The sequence below is a fragment of the Poecilia reticulata genome, linkage group LG8 (genome assembly GCF_000633615.1).
Source record: "Poecilia reticulata strain Guanapo linkage group LG8, Guppy_female_1.0+MT, whole genome shotgun sequence".
NCBI classification, from domain to species: Eukaryota; Metazoa; Chordata; class Actinopteri; order Cyprinodontiformes; family Poeciliidae; genus Poecilia; species Poecilia reticulata.
In genome coordinates, this window is record NC_024338.1 from 22,775,063 (window position 1) to 22,798,990 (window position 23,928).

Below are 23,928 nucleotides of genomic sequence, written 5' to 3' on the forward strand. Positions count from 1 at the left end.
AATTATTTCACTGTACCTGCGTTAGATTGCCCTTGCTCACTTTAATGTTGCAAAAAAGTTACATATAATAGATAAATATTAAAAACACATATTCACAAAATGTTGCATATTTCTGTAGACAGTATATTCTATAAGAACTGTCAGAACAAATTACTTCTTGATTCTTACTAGATATAAAAACATACACATCTCAATTTCAAAACAGTTTAATAAAAAATAATTGGTTTCTCTTTTTAAATTGGCATATCAAATTATAATCATATAGAATGCTTTGTAAAAATACTCATGCCCCCTTGATATCTTTCACCTTTTATCCTGTTGAATTCACAGACTAAAATGTTATTTGGATTTTATCAGACAGACCAACATAACATATTGTATAACTGAGAATGTCACACATAACTTTGAAAACCCTTTGCGATAAAAATCTGGAAAAAGGTGGTGTGCATTTTCTTATGGGATTCCATGTTATACCTCCATCCATCGTCCCATCAACTCTGACCTGTATCTTCTCTGTCCCTGGTAAAGAATTTTATTCCCTGAACATGATACTGCCATCACCATGTTTCACAAAAGAGATGATGTGTTCCCAGTAATGTCCTGTATAGTTTTCCAACTCAAATACTGTTTTGTATGTTGCCTTTTTCCACTTGTTTGATGTGTTACCCATATTAATTGTGGCAAGCTAAAAATGGGACCACTCTGTGGCTTTCTTTCAACGATGGCTCTCTAATATACATGTTTTTATAAGGTGCAGATTTGACAAAGAAAATACAAGTCCTTTGGTGTGTGTGCAACAAGATGCTGGATTTCATCTATAAGGGTAAGGGTTCTCTTCTTTTCTTGCTCTTCTGCCATTATCTGTTGAGGTAGCAGCATCAGAGTTTAACAAAAGCTAAACTAGCTTATACTGACTATGTCCGGGAGACTGCTATGGGGGTGATGTGAAAAACAAAAAGGTTTCTTCATAAATATAGAACATTACAGACAACCCTGAAGATCCTTTTCATGAGGCTGTCATACAACAGTGGTGTCCTATTCTTCTTCTTGAGTTTGTTGGCGGGTGACAAACTGTTATTTTGATCTTCATTACCACCATCAACTAACAACAGTGTCTTCAGTCAAAGGCCTTTTTGATTCACTGCAGGAAATTCTGCCATCAGCATCAACATCTCTTTGAAGAAGCTTGGGTAATATGACTACCAACAGCATTTAACATTTAAAATATTATAATGTTTTTTGTATGGTCAACTAGCTTTTTCATAAGTGAACTACCAGTGAGTCTTTGAAATATAAGAATATAGGTATGTTAACGTGGAAATTTGTTAGATTGTAAACAAAATAGCCTCAATTTGTCACATACCTCCGTCACTAAATAAAACCAGTTTTTTATTTATAGTTGGTTATAAATCCAGAAATGAACATTTTATTATGGTATGCTTTCTTCCATTGCGTAACACATCAGTCAAGTGACTGGGAGTAAAAGGCTTTGCTCTGCTTTGACACAAATCAGTGAATTCGCTTGATTGATAAGAAAACTGCACACTGATTGGCCATACAAGTACAAGCGAAAGACATTCTTCGTTTTGATTGGTTTAGGTAACTGCCAGTCACATGGATTTTTACGCCCCTATTCTGTGATGTACAGGAACATGGCGCTTTGGGGGAGAGGCGTTTCATGATACCGAGGGGCTGTTGATTTAATTTTTCTGAGATTATGTTTGTGTAAATAAGGCTTGGACGTTTTCAACAAATATGACAGTTCGCGAAAGGTGGCCGCTGTTTTTGGTCTCTATGGACAACGGAACGCTTTCATGTCGGAGTTGCGTTTGCTGTCGTCAGCTGAAACTCCTAGCCTCGACATGCTAGCTCAAGCTAGTTAGCCCGGCGAGTAGCATCTGGCTAAAACAGCCCCAAAATGTGCTCTTATGTGTAGCTTACACTGACAGTAAATTGGTAATCAATGTTTAAATCACGTAATTCGGTATTATATCAGCCGTTTATTTAGGACAGTTTCAGTTGGCTAACATTTCGTTAGCTAAACTTGGATGATGGAGAGACGCCATGGGTCTATGTTATTGCTGGCTACCTGGATTTTTCTGTCTGGATGTTGGTTCTCTGAAGCTTTCCCTCTTCGGGAAACTCGCAAAACAGGTAAGGCACCTGAAGACGAGTTTATTAACAAATGAATGGTATATGGTTTTCTTTACTTTGTGTTTATACGTAAACATGTCTACCAGCTAGCATTTTCTGGAATGGGTACCTGCTGCTAATGATCAACTATAAAGCTAACGCCAGCATAACTGTTCTCTGGTAATTTGTGAAGATTGTTAGGCAGTGTGCGGGTAATAGTTTAAAAGAGAAACCGTTTTACTCGGTGGTTGAACAAACCCGTAAATATTTAAGCAAAATTACGGCAAGAACGACACAATCAAGTGAATGTCACGACCCGGCTAACTGACTACCTGAGAAGCTAATCATAAACAAACTTTCCCCGAATCTCTCCCCTAAGGGAAAGCACACGTTATAATTGGACATATTTACCTCTGCTACCTATTTAACAGCAAGTCGCTTTATTGTGAGGGAAATTCTTAGATGTTATTATAGATCTCGTCCAGTATGTTAACATTTCAATAGCAGTTTATCACACATTCACGTCAACGTGAAAGAGCAAATAAGGTTGAAATTTTAAACAGGTGTGGTCTGTGTTGAAACAAAAATACATCCTACTGGCATTTTTCTTACAAACCAGATATTGCAGAATATATATGAAATGAATACATAAATTATTTTCAATTTTTAGATCTGATCTGGACGTTTTGTGGGCTTATGATATATTCACTAATGCATCAAACCAGTAAATTGCTGTCGTATGTGAGTTTTAAAACATTAACAGACTTGTTGGTTTGTCCTTTAAGAAAAAATCTTCTCATCTAGACACCATTTTGGCAGCTTTGACTTTACAAATGAGCATTGCAATGTTAAATTGGAATAAAATCATATGAGGTAGTGAATTATATGCTTATTTGTACGTGAAATGTAAAAATAAGCCCTTGAAGCTGCTTCCTACAATTGCAGATTAAAAGCTATTTTTGAGTAGACGGCACAGTTTGATCACAGTTTGTGTGTTTTGCCTTGCCTTTGAATTGCACGATAATATGAAGATGGTAACCCATCACTCTAATTATTGGGTGTTTTATTATGCAGTTGAATTACTGTGCAAACTAAGCATATGCTGTGAAAGCAAAATGGTTATTTTCAAAGGTGAAGAAGTGGAATATTGCACTGAGCTTACGTTTCACTAACTGAACACAAAACTGAAGATGGAAAGACCCAAATGCAAAAAACAACTAAACACAGCTTCAGCAAAGATTAGTAATGGCATCAAAATAGAGGAGAGGAAAGTCATTCTTTGTTGATGTTCCTGGGCTTTAAACCTAGTGGATTGATCAGTGTATTTATGATGACACTGATTTGTTTAAGTAGCACCATGTGACTGAGAAAATTCTGAAAATTAAAAACTTTTACACATTTTCCTAAATTTAGACCTTAGTCATCCAAAATTGATTCTAGTATGCACCTTAATTTTTTTGTGCACTATTATCCCATGTTTCCATATCCTGACCCTATTTTGTCTAGATTTATTGCAGAGTTGAGTTGATGATTGCCTACCAGCCTGGCAAAACTATTTCCAGAATAATCACTTCAACTTTTATAGCACTGAGATGGTTTACCTGAATCACATGTCTTTTCATGAGTGAGATTATGACTGTTGTCTATCAAATTATTTATGAAATACATGTTTTGCTATCTCTTCATGTGCTAATTTGCTTGCATCATGACGCTCCTTTTCAAGTTGTATTCTATCCAAAACCTGTAAACTTGTGCAGATTTTATAGTGATTTGTATATTCAAAAGATAAGTCAAATAGATTGAAAATCACAGGTCATCTTCAGAATCCCATGAGTCTAGTTTCAGGAAGTAATTTCAGTGTTCTCTGTAATTTTTCGTCAGTCCCATTCCCTCCAGTTTCTCAGAATACTGCATAAAAAAAAAAAAATCTAAATGTGAAAATGTTAAACGGTGGACCTGTAATGTGTAACCGCAATGTTTTCTAATCTTATCAGCCCCTATCAATGATTAGCAGCAGTGTTGTTTGCTCAGTTATAATGTAGCATACAGGAAAGAGGCTGCAGTATGAGCCCGCTGTTTATGGTTTTATCACCCACAACCTTTCCCTCGCCACTCCTGTTTGGCCTACACCAACCGGTGCGTAAATTAAACGGTACAAGTCCATAATTCTTCATTGTTACAGTTTGATTTTAGCTGAAGAACATGGATGTGGATGCACTTAAAAATAATTAAAGCTACTGGCTTAGGTATTCATTAGCAAGTGTATTGCCTTAGTGACATGTTTGGTCCTTTTAGTGTAAAGTAAAAGTACAGTTATAGATTTTTGTGCCTCGTTTTGGTGTGAAGCCAGCTCATGCTGACATGTTTACCACAGGGAATGTTGGCTGTATTCCTTCACTGCCCGGTTATCTTGTTGCTTGATCACCAGTCAGTCAGTGAGGCTTGTTTCAGGCCTGTCTATCTGTTATATTGCTGCCAAGGCATTGTTTTAAATGGCTGAGTCAAATTGATGTTGACATCACCACAAGCCAACCAGGTTTCTGTCATTCACTTTATTTTATTATTTATTTTTCTGGACAACAGAAGCATGAAAAATATTTGGACTGAAAACAAGTCGGTGAAAATAATTTCTCGAAAAGAATGACCCGGCTGACTCTGGTACACAGGCTTTGCTTTTGATTTACGTAGCTGATCCCAGACTGACAAATCCTGAACCAGTCAGACAGTGCAGTTTCCTGCTCTCTGCAGACATCCTTTTATTTATTTTTTTCTAGCAGTAAGCAGTTTTTTTTTTAAAGTCTGTTTTAAAAAATGGGTCAGCTTCTCCTCTGTGAGAATCACTACTGAAATATGCAGGACAGCTGAAATAAGACATGACATCTCCCTACAGTGTTGGTCCTAGAAAAACCATCTTGTCTTAGAATTCTGCCAAGTCATGATAGGAACCCATGACTCAAATAAAACCTAATAAAGAAGAAGTGATCCCATGTGGAGGGGCAGCGACCCGGCTCCTGTTGACTGCCGCTGCAGCATCTCTGGGGGTCCTGGACTTCCTTGTCACTTGTTGCTATGCTGGAAAACACAACAGGGTGTTTGCACTGAAACCCTTCCTACAATTAAGGCAAATTTTCCACTAGGTTGTTTTGAATGTAATCCTTTGTGACATTAAAGAGCCATTTAGAAATTGTATGCATTTGTTTTCACCATCCAGTATCCACACGGTGTCCATTTCGCTGTCTTGTTCAACAGGTTCAGTTGGAAGTATAATCCAGTAATTCCTATGCTTATGAAAACAATGTTCTCGTTTAACGTTCTAGCTGACCTGCCTTTCGTTATGATGTTAAAGGTGCTTGAGCCTAGTAAAGATATCATTGAAATGGTAATTCTTTGCAGTAGTGCTACTGAAAAAAATGTAACTGTCATATACAAGCATGCACTTGTCTGTGATTCACGAGGATGATTTGTTTTAGGTAACAATCCCACTTTCAGCTTCTTAGAACATTAGAATATTACACATGAACAATAAAAAAAAAAAAAAGATTAAAAAATACATGATATAGCCACATTAAAATCCTATGTTCTGTAGCCATGGGATGTAGCAAACATGGGAAAGGATGGGTCTGTTCTAAACAGTTTTCCATTCATGAAAATATTCATTTTTTAGAATTTAGAACCTTAGAGTACAAAGTAAAAAAAAGTACCCTCGCTTTACAGTATCAGCATTTACGCAACTGTTTAAAACTAAAGCGTAACATGAGCTAATTGTTGTTTTTCTCTTTTTTAAACAGAGTTGCAATTTTTCATTCTTAAGTTAAAGTAATTGAGCAACAATCATTGCATTTTTGTAATCGTATTTCAAATGGGAACTAAATAATTACTACATTTAGAAGTACTTTCCAAGTAAACATTTATCTAGTTGAACATGAATATTTTAAAGCTCTACAGTAATAGATGGCACTCCCGTATTTTAAATTACCTGTTTTTTTGTTTTTATTTGTTTACTAAATTGGAAATATTTACAAACAAATGTTACTTTTTTTTAAGGACAAGTAGAGGAGGAGCTCATGGGTAAATGGATGAAACCTTGCAAAATATCTGTTTGTCTGAAAACGAGTTGGGACTAACAGTGAAGTATGGATTAGATCATGTTTGGCTTAATCAAAGTCCAGACTCCACTGGTGCTAATCAGCCGCACTTCTCAGGTTTCTATTTGTATAAATGCAGCCATGTATAGTTTTCTTTCAGTCCTCCCTTACTTTGTGTTGGTCTCAGTATCGCAAAAAAAAAAAAAAATCAAATTAAATACATAAATTCTTTGTGCAGAGATGCAGGTAAACATACAATATTCACCTCTGTAACAGCTACTCACTCGTCTTCCAAGTCATATCAAAGAATTGTTGTTTTTTTTTGCTGTCGTATTTTGAGATTCTCCACTCAGTGTATATATGCTTGAAATTTCTTTTACCAGTCGTGCTAAAATGGAAAAGGCTGATTTTTGTGATGTGGGCACCGGCTTCAGTCTAGAGGCTGAGAAGTGCAGCGGGTGGGCTGAAAGGCTGTTGTTAAAGCTGCCAGTCGAATTGCTAGGCCAGCAGCATCCTCGCTCGAGAAACCCCACACCTGCTGTCACCGCTGCTGCACCATCAGCTGCTGATGGGCCCGTGTGGACACCCCCACAACTGTCTCTCCGAATGTCTCTGAACCAGAAGCCGGATGGTCAGGACTAAAAGCTTTGACAGTTCTTGTGTTTGTAGATAATGTGCACTTAGAAATATAAGTATGCAGCACTGCGCAGTGTTTTGGTTTGACATTGCCTTTTTACGTGCAGTCGGGCGGCTAAGCTGCAGGGGTTTTGTGATCAGATGATCAGTCTATTTTTGTTTGTCTTAAGCAAATCTTTGTTGTGTGTGGATTTAGATAAAAACTGCTGTTAAGATCCTCTCAGTTTTGTTTTTGTTTTTTTATTACAGCCAAAAATGTATATATTTTTTTTCATTTCTTTTATCCATTTTTGTGATTTCAGATGGACACACAGGGGACACTTTGCCTGTGTCCCTCTACCTGCCCTTGATCGTGTCATTAGTTGTGCTGGTGGCTCTGGTGGTGGTGCTAGTGAACTGCATGACCTGCTGCAAGGAAAGAGAGATCGACTTCAAGGTGAGCGAGGCCGCTGGCAGGTTGTCAGAGGAGCACAATTCCTCCTGCCCCAGTGCAGACTTAACATAACGACTACAGTGCTCGCAAATTAACTGTCATTTGTTGCCAACGATGTTAACTGTGCGTTTGTGGCGCATTGAAAAGTCTTATGTCAAACATTTAATTTCTCCTTTTTGTCGACGCAGGAGTTTGAGGACCACTTTGATGATGAGATCGACTTCACTCCGCCAGCAGAGGACACTCCTTCTATGCAGTCTCCGGCTGAGGTTTACACCCTCGCTGTGTCTCCTGTGCCACTGCCAGGACCCCCACATCTGCAGCCTCTGGCCAGCATCACGGGTCCGATAAGCAAAAACACAAATACTGACAAAGCAGGCTTAAATTCTTTACATTACACCTACTTGAACTTTGTCAACCCTTTTTGAAAACACATTTCTCAACAAATTTTTACATGAGAGTTTTTAAGTATGACAAGCAAAACTTGTGTACAGTCAGTTTTGATTTGGTTTTTGTTTGGTGTTTCAGAATCATCAAGTGGTTTCAAAGTAGGACGCCACAGTTTGAGTTACATCCAGGAGATTGGAAATGGCTGGTTTGGTCAGGTAAGATGTTTTTTTTTTTGTTTTTTTTTTAGTTTGAGCTAAGCATTTTATCCTGCTGTTTTTCTTATTTTTGTGCAGGCAGCATTTTTCATGCTATTGGTGATTAATTTATGTGGTAGGGATTTGGGTAATACAGGGAATAAAATTTAAGTGTTCTCAGTTGATGTTTGCTGGTTTCACAGGACCCCTAATTATTTAGCTTGTGTTTATTTGCTGTCAGGTCCTGTTGAGTGAAATATACACAGACCCTGGGGGAGCCAGAGTGGTGGTAAAGGAGTTGAAAGCAAATGCCAGTGCTAAGGAGCAGAATGACTTTTTGCAGCAAGGGGATCCATACAGGTAGATGAACGAAGTAGTCATTTTAAACAAAATGCATTTTTGTTGTTTTTTGGCTCTTTTTTATGTGCAAATAGTTCTGTGTTCTTTGTTTTTTTATTATTATTTTGCAATTTTTATTCAAAGTGATCACACACACATGTTGGATCAACAAAAATAATTTCACTTCACTTCATGCAGTTTAATACAGTATGTTCACTTCATCTAAAAAAAACTCTTCGATGTTTAAAACAAATTGAAGATTTATGAAATTAAACAAACACAATTCTTTTAAGTATTCATCACTATTTCTTAGCTTTAATTTCAAGAAATAATTGTCAAATCATGAACAAGTTATATCAAAACACAGGGGAAGCTGCTACTTCAACAAGCTCCTCCATACTCAAAGATCTTCTATTCATGCAAGATGTGCATCTACTAAAGATTCTAGCCCCAGAGGCTGAGTAAGATACTTCTTTAGAGGCTAAAGGTAATCATACGTGCCCCTTGAAAATTGATTTGATTTTTCATAAATATATTTTGCTACTGAATTTTTGAAGTCATTTTTAAATCCTAAGATTATACCCTTTTTTTAAAAATATAATCACATGGAAAGTGTATGCAAGAAATGTCAGTCAATGCGCTATTATTATAAACCCAATGAGTAATCATGACAAATTATCATCAGTTTTAATTTTAAATGCCAAACTACTGATTATGTTGTCTTTTTGTCATATTTGAACAGTAGCACCAGTGTTGGCAGCACCCTCTGCCTTTTCTTCTACACATTGCACAATATTTTATCACATTTGAAAACACAAAATAAAGCTGTTCAGCTTCTTTCTTTGTTCCTTTCTTTCTAGCCTTATTAATGAGACTTTTTTTAACCCTTTTTGTTTGGTGGTTGTTTTCAGAGTGCTGCAGCATCCAAACATCCTCCAGTGCCTCGGACAGTGCGTCGAGGCCATCCCCTTCCTGCTTGTGTTTGAGTATTGTGAAATGGTGAGTGAAGATGTGCTTTCTGGTTGTCATAAATAAGTTGGCTACTAAAGAAGAAACGCAACTAAATGAGATAAAATCCAGATAAATATGCAAATTTGAATTGAAGTATTTATGTTTTTTTGACATTTGTCTTTAGATTTTTTTGTGTGATTACTTTTGTCCAATGCTTCATTATATAAAAAAAAAAGAAAAAGTGAATTAACTGATCATTTTGAAGCGTTTTCTTGAGCTTGTATAATAACAAGGACTGTTGAAATTCTCGGAAGTGGCTGCTGTTTTGGACCATGTAGATTAAAGGCTTAACATATTAATCCCAAATTGGACCTCCCACTTACTGCACACACTGATTTCACTCATTGGTCCTCATGGTCATTTGCTCACGTCTTTCACAGAGCGCACAACGCATCCTGAACAAACTTAGGGGAGTACCATTTCCTTCCCTCTCCAATCCCCTCCTTCAGCCAGTTACATAGTTACAGTAAGCCCTGGACTTCTCACATTCCCACCTCACCCAGTAAAGCAACAGGCTCCATTTACACTCCTCTGGTGTCAGCTCTACCAGTTGCTGTGTTTGTGCATTTTTACAGCCAACCCTTTATGGTCGTTGGCAGCTGTTGAATGAATTCTTAAGAAAACGAAGCTGTAGCTAAAGAAACGTGCAGTAATGGTTACAAAACCCGTGTTTTTAGGGTGTAGATCAAAATCCCATTTGTCTGCTGTATTGTCAGCGTTTGTTGGGTTGCTTACTGGCTGTGTAGTTCGCTAAATTAATACAATCACATGTCTTCTGTTTTTTTTTTTTTTTCTTGTTCTCATTTCTCCAACCCGTTTAACGACTTAAGCCGAGTCCAGTTGAATTTGTCTGGCCAGGGGTTGCGTCATCTTATTTGGGCCGGGGTATTGTCAGCTGCCCACACTTGGCAGAAGTTCTGGCATTGTGGTCTTTCTCAGCCAACTCCAGTAATCCCTCTGACAGCACATGGAAATAAGTCGAGGTGAATAACTTGCCACAAGTCATTAGGGAGAGGAGGAGTAGGTCCTGTATGTTGAGGGTGATAATGTGTGAGGGTAGCACAACTGAGTGATGTGCATACTCGTTATCCCTCGCTGGATAAAGATTTTTCAGTGATTCAAGATGGAGCTGGACTTGCACTCTGCATATTTTCTTTCTTTTAGTGAATTCAGTTAGCACCTAACATCAAAGAGCTGAAGTTCTTTGTGAGTGTTTAAGGTAAATTTGTCTTCTCACTACTTAAAGGCTGCATCAGTCATCATCTAGTTGTCCAAACAAGAAATTTGACCCTTACAGCGGCGCTGTGAACAAGTTGAATCCTGAAAAAACCAATCAAGTGTGATGTTTCTTCTGTCAAGCTGTAGATTGATGGAGGTTTTTTTATTTTCTGCTCTACATCAACCATGCTGAGTAACCCAAACTCAAAGCATTTGGACATCAAAATACATCAAGCAACTGTTGCTGCGGGCTCTAAAATATCAAGTGATGTCAATTGAGTGACGATCTTTAAGTGTGTTAAGTGTGTGGCCAGGAGTCGGGATGTTTGACAAAAATGCCTCCGTGTTTCATGCCGTGAGGCAAGCAGCACCCGAGTTTGTCGACACAGTTTATTGTCATCAATAATAAATCATGTTAAAAGTTAGGCTAAAAGAAGCCAGGGGAACGGTATACAAAACAAAAAGATTAGAGAACAGAAGCAATCCCCTAACCCATGCAAGAGAGCAGAGGCTTTAAACAATGTCTTACAACTTAAAAAGAGGCAATAATTATCAAGTTGACTCTTTTCAATGCCATTTAAAAGCTTTTAGTACAGTCAAAAGAAATACAATTACTAAAACATCAGTTTCTGTGTATTCCTTTGAGGTCCTTTCCTTAACTCCTGGGGATTTACAAAATGCTTCCAGTATGTTCTATACCAGACTGAGGTTTGAAGATCACAAGGATTAACAAATAAAAAAGAGTTGTATCGTCTTCTGCTTGTCTCTTATCAGCTGGTAATTTTACTCTCACTCTTTAGCAGCCTGAATACCATGCAGAAATTTCTCAATATCTTTTTAAGAGTTTCTTTTCAAACTTCTTCCTACATCTTTGTTCTTCTACATACTTTATTTTTAAGCAATTTTGAGTCACATTTTTTACTCTGTAACAACTCCCACACCAAAGAATGTTGTTTGCAGAACCTCATAGTGCTTAGGTTTATAAATTATATTTTTTTTATTTTTTCCCAGCTTTGGACCAACTCAAATCCACTAACTGCTGATTTATCAGTGAATCTCTTAATTGTTCTTTATCTTGGGGTATAATTGAATTAGTCACCATTTCAAAACTGACCTTCTGATTTGTGATTGCTCACATTTCCCGGTAGCCCTCAGTGATCTGTTAACTTAGGTAGACGCTGCAAATAGGCTTGCGGTAATTTCTAAAATACCTTCAAGTCTCCAAAATGGCATCCTGTGTTGCCTCAGAAAATACCTGGAATTCATTTTTATGTTCATTTTTGTAACTTGATACTGTAGCAGCTAAACTTGAACTTAGTACATGCTTGTACTTTTATTGTTTTGTTAATAGCATATTTCCTGGAACACAAACTTCATAACCTACTCAAGATTCACAAGTGAAGGTAGACAAACAACTACGTTTACGTACTTTGAATGCAGCTTTAGAGTTGAGACTTTCTACAAAAGCCCTGCTGGATCTTCTGTGTATACAGTGCCAAGCAAAGGCGCACATACAATTTTCCACATTTGTCATGTTATAATTCAATGTGTTTTATTAGAGTTAAAAGAAAAGTGTGTAATTGTGAAGTAAACTAGAATAATATATAGAACTGAGCTCGTACGACTGATTTTAAAGGAACTAGACACCTTGTGGCAAAAGAAACTCCTTGTAAACATTAGCATGTAAACCCCAACAGAATAGATATTTGCATGTTTAGATAATTTAAGGGAATTTCTCTTAAACTGACTGTTTTACACATTTTAGCAGGCTTTTTCCAAAGGAAGTGTTGAGGAGTTTACACAATAACACATTGACGATTTGGCAGTCACTGTCTGTTACACTTTAATGAATGACAGACACAGATGTGCTACGAGGCTGAGCCTGAGCTCTTGTTGAAAGTCAAATTTACTGACTCTTTGGCATACCCCCCAGAGGTTAACCATTTGTTCCCGGTGCACCACATGATTGACATCTCACTGCTCTGTCGTCACGCCGCTCTGGCAAACTGCAGGGTTAATTTTCCAAATAGTTTCTTTATCAATTTGAATGTGAATATTTCCAGTTTATTGTATTGACAATGAATAATTGTCCAGAAGAGATGAGTACGCAGTAATTTCTCGATCTGACCAAGACCACTCTTATTTATAAATCTGTGACACAGTACTGAGAAGCACTGAATTGTGTTACCCTTATTTGGCTGTCTCACCCTGGGCTGTGAGAAGTGCTGAAAAGACAAGAAGCGGGGAGTCTGCTGCCCCTTTGTGGCAGCGTCTGCACACTGCATTTTATTGGCATATCATGCTTTTTTTTTTTTTTTTATCATTTACAGAATATTTCTCCTTCTGGTCAGTTGTTTGTTTGCTTTGAATGGGTTAACTGCTCTTTGTGTGCGTCTTTGCTTGTTGCTGCAGGGAGATTTGCGAAGCTATCTATCTCAGCAGGATTGGACGTTGAGAAACGCTGAGTTGCTGCAGCTGCAGAGGATGGCCTGCGAAATTGCTGCTGGTGTCACTCACCTTCACAAACACAACTTCCTGCACAGGTAGCACTTCAGAACTGCAACACTTAATTAGGTGCACACAGTTTTGATCTGCTAAGCTAAGCAATACGTTTCTTTTTTTTTGTGTGCAGCCGCTGTTTAGGGTATTGCTTACTTTGTCAGCGACAGCAGCTGTGTCAGCATTGTTTTGTAGTTTTTAAAGATTGTGATTATTTACTTTTATTTTGAGAGCTTTTAAACGAGAACAAAATTCAAATATGTTAATATTTACCTAATCAGTAAGTTGTGATACTTTGATTTCAAAAATAATTAATTTTACAAGGTATTTAAAGTGTCATGTGGTAAGTACACAGTCATAAAATTGGTGGAAATGATTATGAAGACGTAGACCGACAGTCGGTTTTACTTGCATGCTGTCTGTCCAACCAGTCTCAGGAGTACCGGTGTTCTCCAAAAAAGGTTTGTACAGCGGAGTGGCCTCGTTTCGTTTTCATTTTTACCACAGCCAGCACTGGTTGGGTGCCCCCCCACCCCCCAACCCTCCCACCCCTGCCAGCAGGGTGCAGGGAGACGTTAAGAACTCGGGGATCGCGGGGTGGGGTGGGGCTAACATACGATGCTCAGCTCATCAGCTCTATTTTGCATGCTCAGAATAAGCTTTAAGGGTTCCAATTACACAGCTCCAATGCATTGCCACAGTGTCAGCTGTCCGCTGCCAGAGGGATATGATGATTCTGCTCTTTGCATGTAAAGGGATATCCTCATATTGGGCGTTGTGGTTTAATCCTTGTTACAACTTAAGAGAGGTCTACACGATTTCCTCAGCGTTGACTCGTTTCATTATCACTAGTGAAAATGGTTCTTTGACAGGTTCGACTCAAAACTCATTATGCGAACTAATAAAAAAAGGACACAGTGTACAGCTTGATGAAACTGTATATAAGAGGGTAAGCGGCTCGGTGCAGCAACATAGACACAAAACCCCTCGGGACAAGTGCTGTGTAGGCTGACGTCCCAGGCTGAAATCTCAGCTTTGCTATGCAGGGATAAGAATGGAGGTGCAAAGAGCAAAACTCAATCAGCAGCTTGTCTCTTTAATAAATTCCTTTTTGGAAACTTTAACATTTTTAATTTTTTAAGTGTACATTTCTGTGGGATCTCTTATATATATCAACATTTTTCTTTTTTTTCCTCTTTGGCAGTATACATTAAATTCAATAGGAGTAATATTCTTAAACGTATTTATTCAGTGCCGAGAACTCTTTCACCTGTAGTCAAAACATTTCTCAACCAAAAATAATCTTTACACAACAGAAGGCAGCACAATGTCACCTGCTAGTTTTTTCAGCTGCTATTTCAAACTTCAACTTTGACATTTGTCCGTCGTCATCTTGGGCTTTTTTTCAACCTAGAAGTGACCGTGTCTGGCTCAAATGATGCAATTGAAACTTTAAATTTGGCTCAGTTTAAAAGAAATCCCCGAAATTTAAGATTGAAATAATTAAATCATTTTGAAATAATTAAATCAAAGATTGAAATAATTAAGTCATTCCAGTAATAATCAACAACAACAAAAATTTGGTTATTACTGGAATGTTTTGTTTTCGTCATTGGAATTTTTTCAACTCAAATCTTTTGGAAAAGGCTTCTTAAAACTATAAATATTTGACATTTCTTAAATAGGTAAAATAATTGCTTTTATTCATAATCAGTTGAATTTTTATCTTGATTTTAGGATACGCCTTTTGTTTTCGGGTGAAAGCATTGGCAGGTGTTGGAGGGGAGGAGAGGCAGTGGGGGAATATTTTATTCCATAATTTTTTTTTTTAGGCATGATTTAAAATGACTTTTCAACTCAACCGCTAGTACCATCAAATTATTTACAAGGAATGTATGTCTGAAAATTAGTTTTATAGTAATTTCTTTCATCTTATGTTGTTTTACACTTCTGTTTAATATTGCACTTTTAAAAGATGGCATCTAACTTTTTTTTTTTTGTCATCTAAACTGACAATTTTCTTTCAAAATGTGCCACTTGGTCAATATTATTTTTAAAGAAGTGATTTGAGTGACCCAAGTATTGCTGAACCTGAGAACGTAGCAGGGTTTTGCAGTGAGTCCACAAATACCTCATGGGTATAGAAGTGATCGCCTCTTCACCATATAACGGCCTTGTAGGGCCAACATGTCGAACTTGTTCCCCTCCTCACTGTGTTACTAACATGTTGACACGTTAACAAACAGCGGAGGACAGGAGCGTTTCAAAATACATCTTCATTTATCTTTTCAGAGGTTTCAGCAGGACTGGCGGTTAGCTAGGCTATGCATGTACGCACAAGGATATTGGCGTCCACAGCGTCTGTCATTGGGTGGTTTAAAAAGGACTCTGTGTACCAAGAACGCCAGTGGGGCAGAGAGTAACAGGAGCCTGCCTCTGGATTCTCTGTGAATGAATGCTTAATGTGCAGAACCCCGGAGCTGGGCGCCCTCTCCTGGCAGACCAACAAAAGCTCTCGGTCCGTTTCCTTTCCAGAAGCAACATCCTGTGGCCTAGCCAAAAAAAATAGCTCCTGTAAGAGTTTAATGTGAAGAGTGGAGAAAAGGAGAAGCCACTTGTACTGAATTCCTGTGGGCACCCAAATCATTTGTGATTCTTGAGAGACGCCTCTCTAGAACCATTCCGTGGTAATCTCTTACAAGGGATGAGCAAAGCTTGTATAAAACAGACACTTAAAGAAAGAAGCGAGATTGATTTTGGTAAATATTTAATGTTTTTTTTGTGTGTGTTCTTACAGTGATTTGGCCCTAAGGAACTGCTACTTGACCTCAGATCTTACAGTTAAAGTGGGAGACTATGGGATCGGACCCTATAGATATAAAGTAAGGACATTATTCATGGTTTGTTACCCTCTGTACATAATTACTGTAATAATCTGCATACATTGTTTTTTTTTTTTAATCTAATAACTAATGACATTCCTTTTCACAGAAACGGCTTTCACAGGTTCACTTGGATTTTTTTAATACTGTTTGCAAAATAATCTTTGCTTATCTGAAGTTTGAGTTTATGATCATATGCAGTTTATTAGTATTTCCTCACAAATGAAGAAGTTGTCATGGCAAGCTAAGATTCAGTCCCATATATGCTGTATAAACAACTTCTTCTGAGCTATAATATGTATTTAAATAAAACACTACAATTCATCAATAATGCATGATTTACATGATTTTTGTCATTGTGTCCCAGTCACCAGTGATGTTTGGGACGTATGTGCTTTCCTTGACAGTGGCAGATTTCTTTTAAATCCCAGTAGCAGTTTCTAAACGTTGGTCAAAATGCACTGCTCCAACTAGAGAGGAAAATGGGTGAAAATGCTAATATGTATCAACAAGGCATCCCAAAAAAAAACCACACACACCTTTAGTCCTAAACTTGTATCCGAGTTGATGTATACATCCAAGGAATTCCCCATGGTTCTCCTCCAAATTACGTTTTTTCACAGTTGTTTGAAGAAGTGCTAGGCTAATGCTAGCATGTTTGCTTTCTGTTTTAATGACTTTTTGTTAATTCAGCATGTGATATTTCAGTACAGTTCATCGTGTAAGGACAAAATGTCTTCAAAAAGTTCCCATCCTTCATGAACTTGGTGCTTGAATTTGAACGTCATAAAATTTAACGACTGATGTTTCAGCTGCCCTCTGCTCAGCTCTCCTTTACACAAACAGCTGTCTGAACAAAACGCAGAGCAGGTCACATAACCAAGCCGGAAAAGGAGATGTCACAGCAAATACAGTTTCGTTCACTCTGAATGTTATTGGAAAGGATGAAATATCTCTAGATTTTTAGGAATAATCCAGATTCTTTGGGTGACCGACCTATGTGCCTGACCTAAAATACAGTTCAGGAAGCCGTACGTCTGGATATTTCTTTGGTTTTTGCAAAGTTTAAATATTTCATAGTTGTATTCTGTTGTCAGATATTTTGAGATTATTTGTAGGTAGTTCCTTATATTGTGCTCTATAAAATACCAAAAATACATGTTTGTTTTTTTTTTGGTGGGTTCTATTGGAAGATGATCTGATAATCAGAACTTAGACCATTCGTCCTTTGGTTTAGTTTGTGTTTAACTCGTAGCTAAATCGCTGTCATGACTACATCAAAACCTGGCTCAGTTTCATAGTGAAGAAGAATCTCAATCTCTGCTATTTTTACCCAGGCGAGAGTACAAAAAATAACTGCGTTCAGTCAGAGACGAAACAAATGTCCCCTTTGATCAGACATGGGATACATTTCACCGCAGAATTCAGATTGTCCTCTCTGTAACTTGACGTGCTGCATATGTCCTCAGCAGTTGGATCTACTGCATTCCTGAAATGCAGCTTAGCCAGCAGTTATGCTGTCTGAATTTAATACTCATGAGGGAAGGTCACCCAGCGAATCTATTTCTGTAAGAAAACGGAGAGGCAATGTCAGAGTGTGCTGCCTCAACAGTCGCTAAATCTCTGCTCTTTATGATGCTTTTCGTTTAGGCTCTTATCCAGGTCTGTATGACGCCACGTTTAAAACAATCCCATTTCTGCAGGACGATTACATCATCACGGAGGATGATGTGTTCGCACCCCTGCGGTGGCTGGCTCCTGAACTGGTGGCGGAGCGCCATGGGGGTGTGATTACGATGGAGCAGACAAAGGCCAGCAATGTGTGGTAGGTACACACATCTGCTAACCAAAAAAACCTTTTGAAGAGTCCAAAAAAAAAATACATCTGCCTGATAATGAGTTGATCACATCTTTGCTGCCAAAGACATTCAGTGTGTGCAATATTTATATCACAAAGGACTGTTTGAAGTTTACACAAACAGTCCTTTGTAATAATAATTGTTATTGTTTGCTACTTTATTCCTAGCGTTATCAACCTACATTTTTTATGTTGTTGTAATATTTGGACAGTTGGAGTCTGAAAGTAGCAGATCCTGATGCTGGACGTAAGAGAGGAGCAAGAAAATAAACATATAAGGCAGCTTATATCTTTATTATAATATTAACCATTATTATCGACATTGCAAGATTTTCTAACATCAGGCAGACCTATGTAAGATTTGCAACCCTGGTAAAAAAAAAAAAAGACTGTATACCAGTTTGGATATAGAACCTAATAAAGACCACATGACTTCTTTTTATCCTGTTGAAGTCAGTTAAGTGTTGCAAACATGTGAGATGATACTTTGTTCATGATAGTATTGTGTTAAAAATTGACTAATTTTTCCTTTCCTGCGACAGCGATAATTCGTCGTTTACATACTGCTCCACTTGGAAATGTTTCCAATAATTACCAGTGTTTTTATGTAACATCATTCATTTCAATACATTTGTTGTTTCATGTTCATGTAATTTGCTGAGCAGCAAGTGTGTTTTATGGGGTTAACAGTAGCTGCCGCTCTTCCTCTGTTTGCAGGGCTTTGGGGGTCACATTATGGGAGCTTTTTGAGAATGCCACTCAGCCGTACCCACACCTGCATGACCGGGAGGTTCTACATCATGTAATCAAGGAGCAACAAGTCAAACTGTTCAAACCGCAACTAGAGCTTCCTTATTCTGACAGATGGTGAGACTTTTCAGCCATTGTCTGAGAGATTTTACTCCCAAATAGAATAGAAAAACGGTTATAAAGTCATGAGAAAGTCTAAATGATTATCTGGTTTTTGTACCTGCAGGTATGAGGTGTTGCAGTTCTGCTGGCTCTCCCCTGAGAAGCGGGCCACAGCCGAGGAAGTGCACCGTTTGCTAATCTATCTGCGAATGCAAGGCCAGAAGGACATGGAGGAAGATTTCGAGCAACGCTGGGATGCACTGAAGCCTAATCCCGTCACCCGACAGACTGTTAACCACTCGTCTTTCCCGATCCTGGACCAGTTTGCCGACGATGCTTTGAGACAAGAGATAGATGAAGTTTTAACCATTACAGAAACGAGCAAAGGTCTCAGCTTCGAGTACGTTTGGGAAGCAGCCAAACATGACCACTACGACAGCAGCCATGGCCGATCAGGCATGGACACTACCTTAAACTACCAGAGCATGTTCTTCCCTGTTTCTAGGGAGGACATCCAGGCTCATTTCCCCGATCCTCTACCCAGGGCAGGAGGAGCTGAAAGTGGGAACTCTGCATTAGGAGTTCCTGGGATTGTCCCAGTGTTTGATTCGCAGAAGTCATCAAACGGGAATGAATATTATATCCAGCTTGAGGAACAAGGCGAGAGCGCTGACGGGGATGTTGAGAACGCAGAACAGGAAATGGGGTTCACTTCTAACCAGAAAGACTTTGTTGTACTTCAAGATGTCCGTCTGGACGAGTCGAGCACTGATGCTGACTTTTTCCACCAAAGCATCGACTCAAAGGATTCATATTTACCAGACAGCCACATCTGGTCATCTCTAGAAAACGACAGTCCGTACCACACCAACATTTTCACTGAAGAGGGGTCAAAGCACGAAGACTCCCCCTCCTGGAGGCAGAACTTTCTGGAGCTCCCGGAGCGCAGTAGGAACCCTTTTCTTGATGAAGCTTTGGAAGTCGATGACGTGAACCCAAATCCGAGCTATTTTTTAGAGGAGGAGGATGCTTGTCACCTGCCGGTTGCTATGGAAGGAGAGCAGGAGAACACGGATGCAAGGAGGCGTCTGGAGACTGAAAAACTGTCTGATAATTTTTTGTTTCTCAGAGAACAAAACCTGATGAAAGAGGACTCGAGCTTCTTGAATCCACTGCAGAACTTTCTCTTGCCTGGCATTGTCCACGAACCCGAGGAAACATTCAAGATGAACTCCTGGGACAAGCTTGAGACTTTAGGCAGCTTAAACACAGCAGATACACATTTGAGACCTGCAACAAGTAGCACAGCCTCAGCAGGGGACTTTTTAGACTCTCCAAGCACCAACATGGGGCCGTTTTTGATAGAAAATAAAACTCTGGTGCCTTCCATTACAGTGGTTGCAGATGACAAAACAGACAGCCAGGTGCCAGTCAGGAACGGTTCTTCCACTGAAGACCTCACTCTGCTCCAGTCCTCAGACAGGACTGCAGACTCTGGTTTCAATTCTACCTCACAGAGGTTTGAGCACATCACTAACAGTATGGATGGCCATATCCCTTTTTTCTCTGACAGTGCCACTACAGACTCTTTGTCCACAGATGCCAAAATCCCCAGCCTTGAAGATGACCACGAAGTCTCAAAGGTCATAGGAACTGAAATGCCTGAAAATCTCCAAGTTCAAACAATCCCTTCTGAAAATGGACAGAACGATGACCTAACRAGCAACGACCTTCTGAGTGAGCTGATTGAGGACACAGATCTAGACCTGGAAACAAATCTGTCTGATCAGGAGGAATCTTTCCTGGAGACTAACGGACACCCACTCGTTAGATCCTCTCTCCTCGTATCYGGTCCTTCTTTGGATCAGATAAGCCAGGATAGCTTATTGGAAGACAGCATGTCCACCACCGTCCCGACGGTGGACAATTTAGCTGAAACGCCAGATTCTCTCGACTCTCTCGACATTCATCGGCTGGCGGAGCAGGCGGAGGAGCTGAAAGCTCAAATCTCCCAAAATAAACTTCAGCCTCCATACAAAATATCAGACAGCGGCTATGAGACGGAGAACCTGGAGTCTCCCGAATGGAACTCGCAGCCCAACGTCGCAGACTGCTCCCCTGTGAAAAATGGCGTTGGCGTTTCCATCGAAGAAAAGTCGGAAGAGCTTGGTGCTTCCACTAATTTGGTCCCCCCCAAAATAGTCATCTCTGAAGCTGAGGGTATGCTCGAAACYCGCGGTGTGGATCCAAGCGAGGATCACCGACCAGACCACGGAGATCCTGCAGAAGAACCACTCACTGGTAGCAACTACAGAGACTCTGCCTACTTTTCGGATAATGAATCTGAACCAGAGAAAAAARCAGATGAGTCGACTGCAGGAAGTTCTACAGAAGTCACATGGATGAGGAACACTGAAGGTCAGATGCTGGAAGCTTACAAGGAAAGAGATATTGATGCTTTATTTTCCCAAGAAGATTCCTCTGTACCTGTTGATGTTGAGGATCTGCAAGTAGAGGCGACTTCAGATATTAGAGAGGAACTAAAAAGCGAACTGGCAGAAGCTCACAATGGAAAAGAAATGGAAGCACAGAATCACCAGAACTCGTTTCCTGAAACACTGAGTCYGACAGAAGGTCTGGAAACCTCCCCTCTCCCGTCCGATCCCGCCACAAAGTCGACACTAGAGGGCGCTGTTCACGCTAAACTGACCAGAACCTATGCCCACGACGGTCATAAAATCAAAGAACCCGACGTGGAGGGCCGCTACCTGGGCAGGCGCGACGGTCCGGGTTTAGAAGGACAGGAAGACGGCGTCGACGCCGACGAGGAGGACGAGAACAGCGAGGACTCYGACGACGACATGCGCGCGTATCAGCTGCACAGCTCCAGCGAGGACAGCGAGGACGAAGCCGTGCACGCCGTGCCCATTATTGTGTCGGACGACACCAGCGGCAGGAACCTGAAGAGCCTGCTGAAACCGACAAACCTGAACATCGAAGCTCCGTCTTCCTCGTTTGCTGACAGGCACAACGCAGAGAACTCCAGGAGAGCGGTGTCGTTCTTCGATGATGTCACAGTCTACCTGTTTGACCAGGTAATTCCGACTTAAATTTTATTTCGCTTTTTTTTTTTTATTCACTGAATAAATGTTCTCAAATTAAAACTTGTTTTTTTCCAGTGCATTTTTAATGTTACTACAAGAAGCTAGAACAGTTGAAGCCAGTCACACTTCTTGTACAGAGGTTCCAGTAAATGCGGAGCGCTCCTTCGTGTCATACCAATTGTTCTCTGACCTGTTGCGTTGCAGGAGACGCCCACTAAGGAACTGGGAGACCACTTGTCTGGTTTGAGCAGTCAGTCCCCGGAGCTCAGCAGCCCAGTGTCCACAGCCAGCTACCTGAACCGCTTTGCTAACTCTGAAAGTTCAACAGATGAAGAGGGTGAGGCGAAAACCCCCCCGGCTGGTACTCACTGTCACCGATTAACACGAATCCAATCTGCTAACGTATTCTGTAACGTCCCTCAGGTGGTGGTTTTGAGTGGGACGACGACTTCTCCTCACCTGGACCTGCCTTCCTCTCCAAGAGTGACAAAGACCCCGTCTCTAAGGGCGTGTCCTCTACTCCCCCATCAGTCGGACGCGTGCTGCAGCCGAGCTGGAGCAGCTCCTCCACCTACTCACGTTTCTCCATTTCACCGGCAAACATCGCCAGCTTCTCCCTGACGCATCTTACCGACTCCGACATCGAACAAGGAGGCAAGTTCAACATCAGTCTTCATTGTTAAAGACTTAAAGATGAAGACTTTTCTCAATCATTAGTTTTACATACAAGGCTTTTACCATTTGTTAGTCAATAGGCTACATATTTGATTAATTAATACATAGTCTATAAATCTATCAAATTAAAACAGCTAAAATATAAAACCTTTACCCATCTGAGGGTACCATCCCATTACACTTAATATGAACAGGGTTTAAAGAGGCCAGACTTTTGAGCAAAGCGAGCATTGGACCAAACGGTCCGCCTCAACTAAACTGTAGAAACTGTACAAAGATGTCTGTCAATCAGAATTCTAGCTCCCATGTTCTTGACCAATGACTGTAAAACGGTTTGTAGAAAAGAAGCGCATGCGTTCGGTTCGACAGTTAAATCAAATGCAATTTGAAAGAAGATGGCATTTGTCTCAACAACACGTTTACTTGAGAAAGGAATTAAAAACAAGTGGCACTGGGCATGGCTAGAGGAAAGGGGACAAGACGGGAAGCTGGCGGAAAGTTTTACAACTGGGGGCGCTGGGATTCCCCAGGTGTAAAGGTGTAAATCACAATATTGTTGTGATTTACACCTTACAATCACAGCAATACCAGTTTAGACTTTGAGCAACTTGGTAAAACTGTATTGTGTAACATTAAATCATGCCTGATTCAACTGTATCGATGGCAGCTCTTCTTCTATTCAGTGTTTGTAGCTTTTGGCGCAGCTCCGCTCCTGCTAATAGCTTCACCGCATCAGTTCAGCGTTACACCGGCTGATGACGTTGCTGTGATTCACTTTGTCTGGTGTCTGATTTTCTAATATTTTATGTTTTATTGAGGATTTTTGTACATATGTTTTGGCAGTTCTGTGATCATGTCAAAACAGCAACTTATATTAAAAAGTGTTTTATTGTCCGTCTGGATGCTGCCCGCTTCCATGGAAGGACAACAGAAAATCGCTCTTATAAACATGTAATTACTAAAATCACGATACCCTCACTATGTATCCCTCTGAAAAATGAACCCATTTAAATAAAGAAATCCCTCCATGTGTGATACCACGATATAGAGCGTTCAYTTTATAGCKTWACACCGGTGCTGTAAGTGGTCCGGTATGAAACGGGTGTGATAGAACAACACAGCACTTTTAAATTTCAATAATCAGAATGCAGAAATTGTTTCTGTTGTTTTAAAAAGTTTATATCAGTCTGCCTTTTCCCCATCGATACGCTTCCCAACCGCCCTGCACCTGAAGGGGTTAAAAAAAAAAGAAAAAAGACGCGCACATTGCGCAAAACTCTGAAAGAGGAGAAGCTGGACATAAAACGGAGCGACGAACTAGATGTGAATTATGGCATAAAAACAGAATCCGACGCTGAACAGTGAAAAATTAACATATGATGTGAAACACATGACGATTAGGCGGCGCAGCAGGTGATGAGTGAAGATTACTGATGGTAAATAAACGATAAAATAAATCTAGCAACAGGAAAAAAACTAAAGTGGACACAGCAATAAACCAAGAGAGGATAAAACTAATCAAATAAACTAAATGGAAATGAATGAAAAACAAAATGCAAGAATAAACTAAGAAACTAAAGTAAATACAGAGGAATAAACTGGTATGGCAAGACCTTTCG

At 39.6% G+C, this 23,928-nt stretch overlaps 1 protein-coding gene across 2 annotated transcripts in view; it reads left to right on the forward strand.

Annotated features, from left to right (window-relative positions):
- The first annotated feature begins 1,610 nt into the window (after window positions 1-1,610).
- Window positions 1,611-23,928, forward strand: part of lmtk2 (lemur tyrosine kinase 2) — a 26,472-nt gene continuing 4,154 nt past the window's right edge. For both annotated transcript variants that reach the window (XM_008416830.2, XM_008416831.2), the window contains exons 1-13: window positions 1,611-2,154; window positions 7,157-7,290; window positions 7,476-7,629; window positions 7,816-7,892; window positions 8,113-8,231; window positions 9,122-9,209; window positions 12,852-12,982; window positions 15,736-15,820; window positions 17,524-17,645; window positions 18,396-18,545; window positions 18,655-21,625; window positions 21,839-21,971; window positions 22,058-22,288. In XM_008416830.2, the coding sequence (XP_008415052.1) occupies window positions 2,049-2,154; window positions 7,157-7,290; window positions 7,476-7,629; window positions 7,816-7,892; window positions 8,113-8,231; window positions 9,122-9,209; window positions 12,852-12,982; window positions 15,736-15,820; window positions 17,524-17,645; window positions 18,396-18,545; window positions 18,655-21,625; window positions 21,839-21,971; window positions 22,058-22,288 (4,501 nt within the window). In that variant the 5' untranslated portion in view covers window positions 1,611-2,048. The remainder of the gene's footprint in view (window positions 2,155-7,156; window positions 7,291-7,475; window positions 7,630-7,815; window positions 7,893-8,112; window positions 8,232-9,121; window positions 9,210-12,851; window positions 12,983-15,735; window positions 15,821-17,523; window positions 17,646-18,395; window positions 18,546-18,654; window positions 21,626-21,838; window positions 21,972-22,057; window positions 22,289-23,928) is intronic.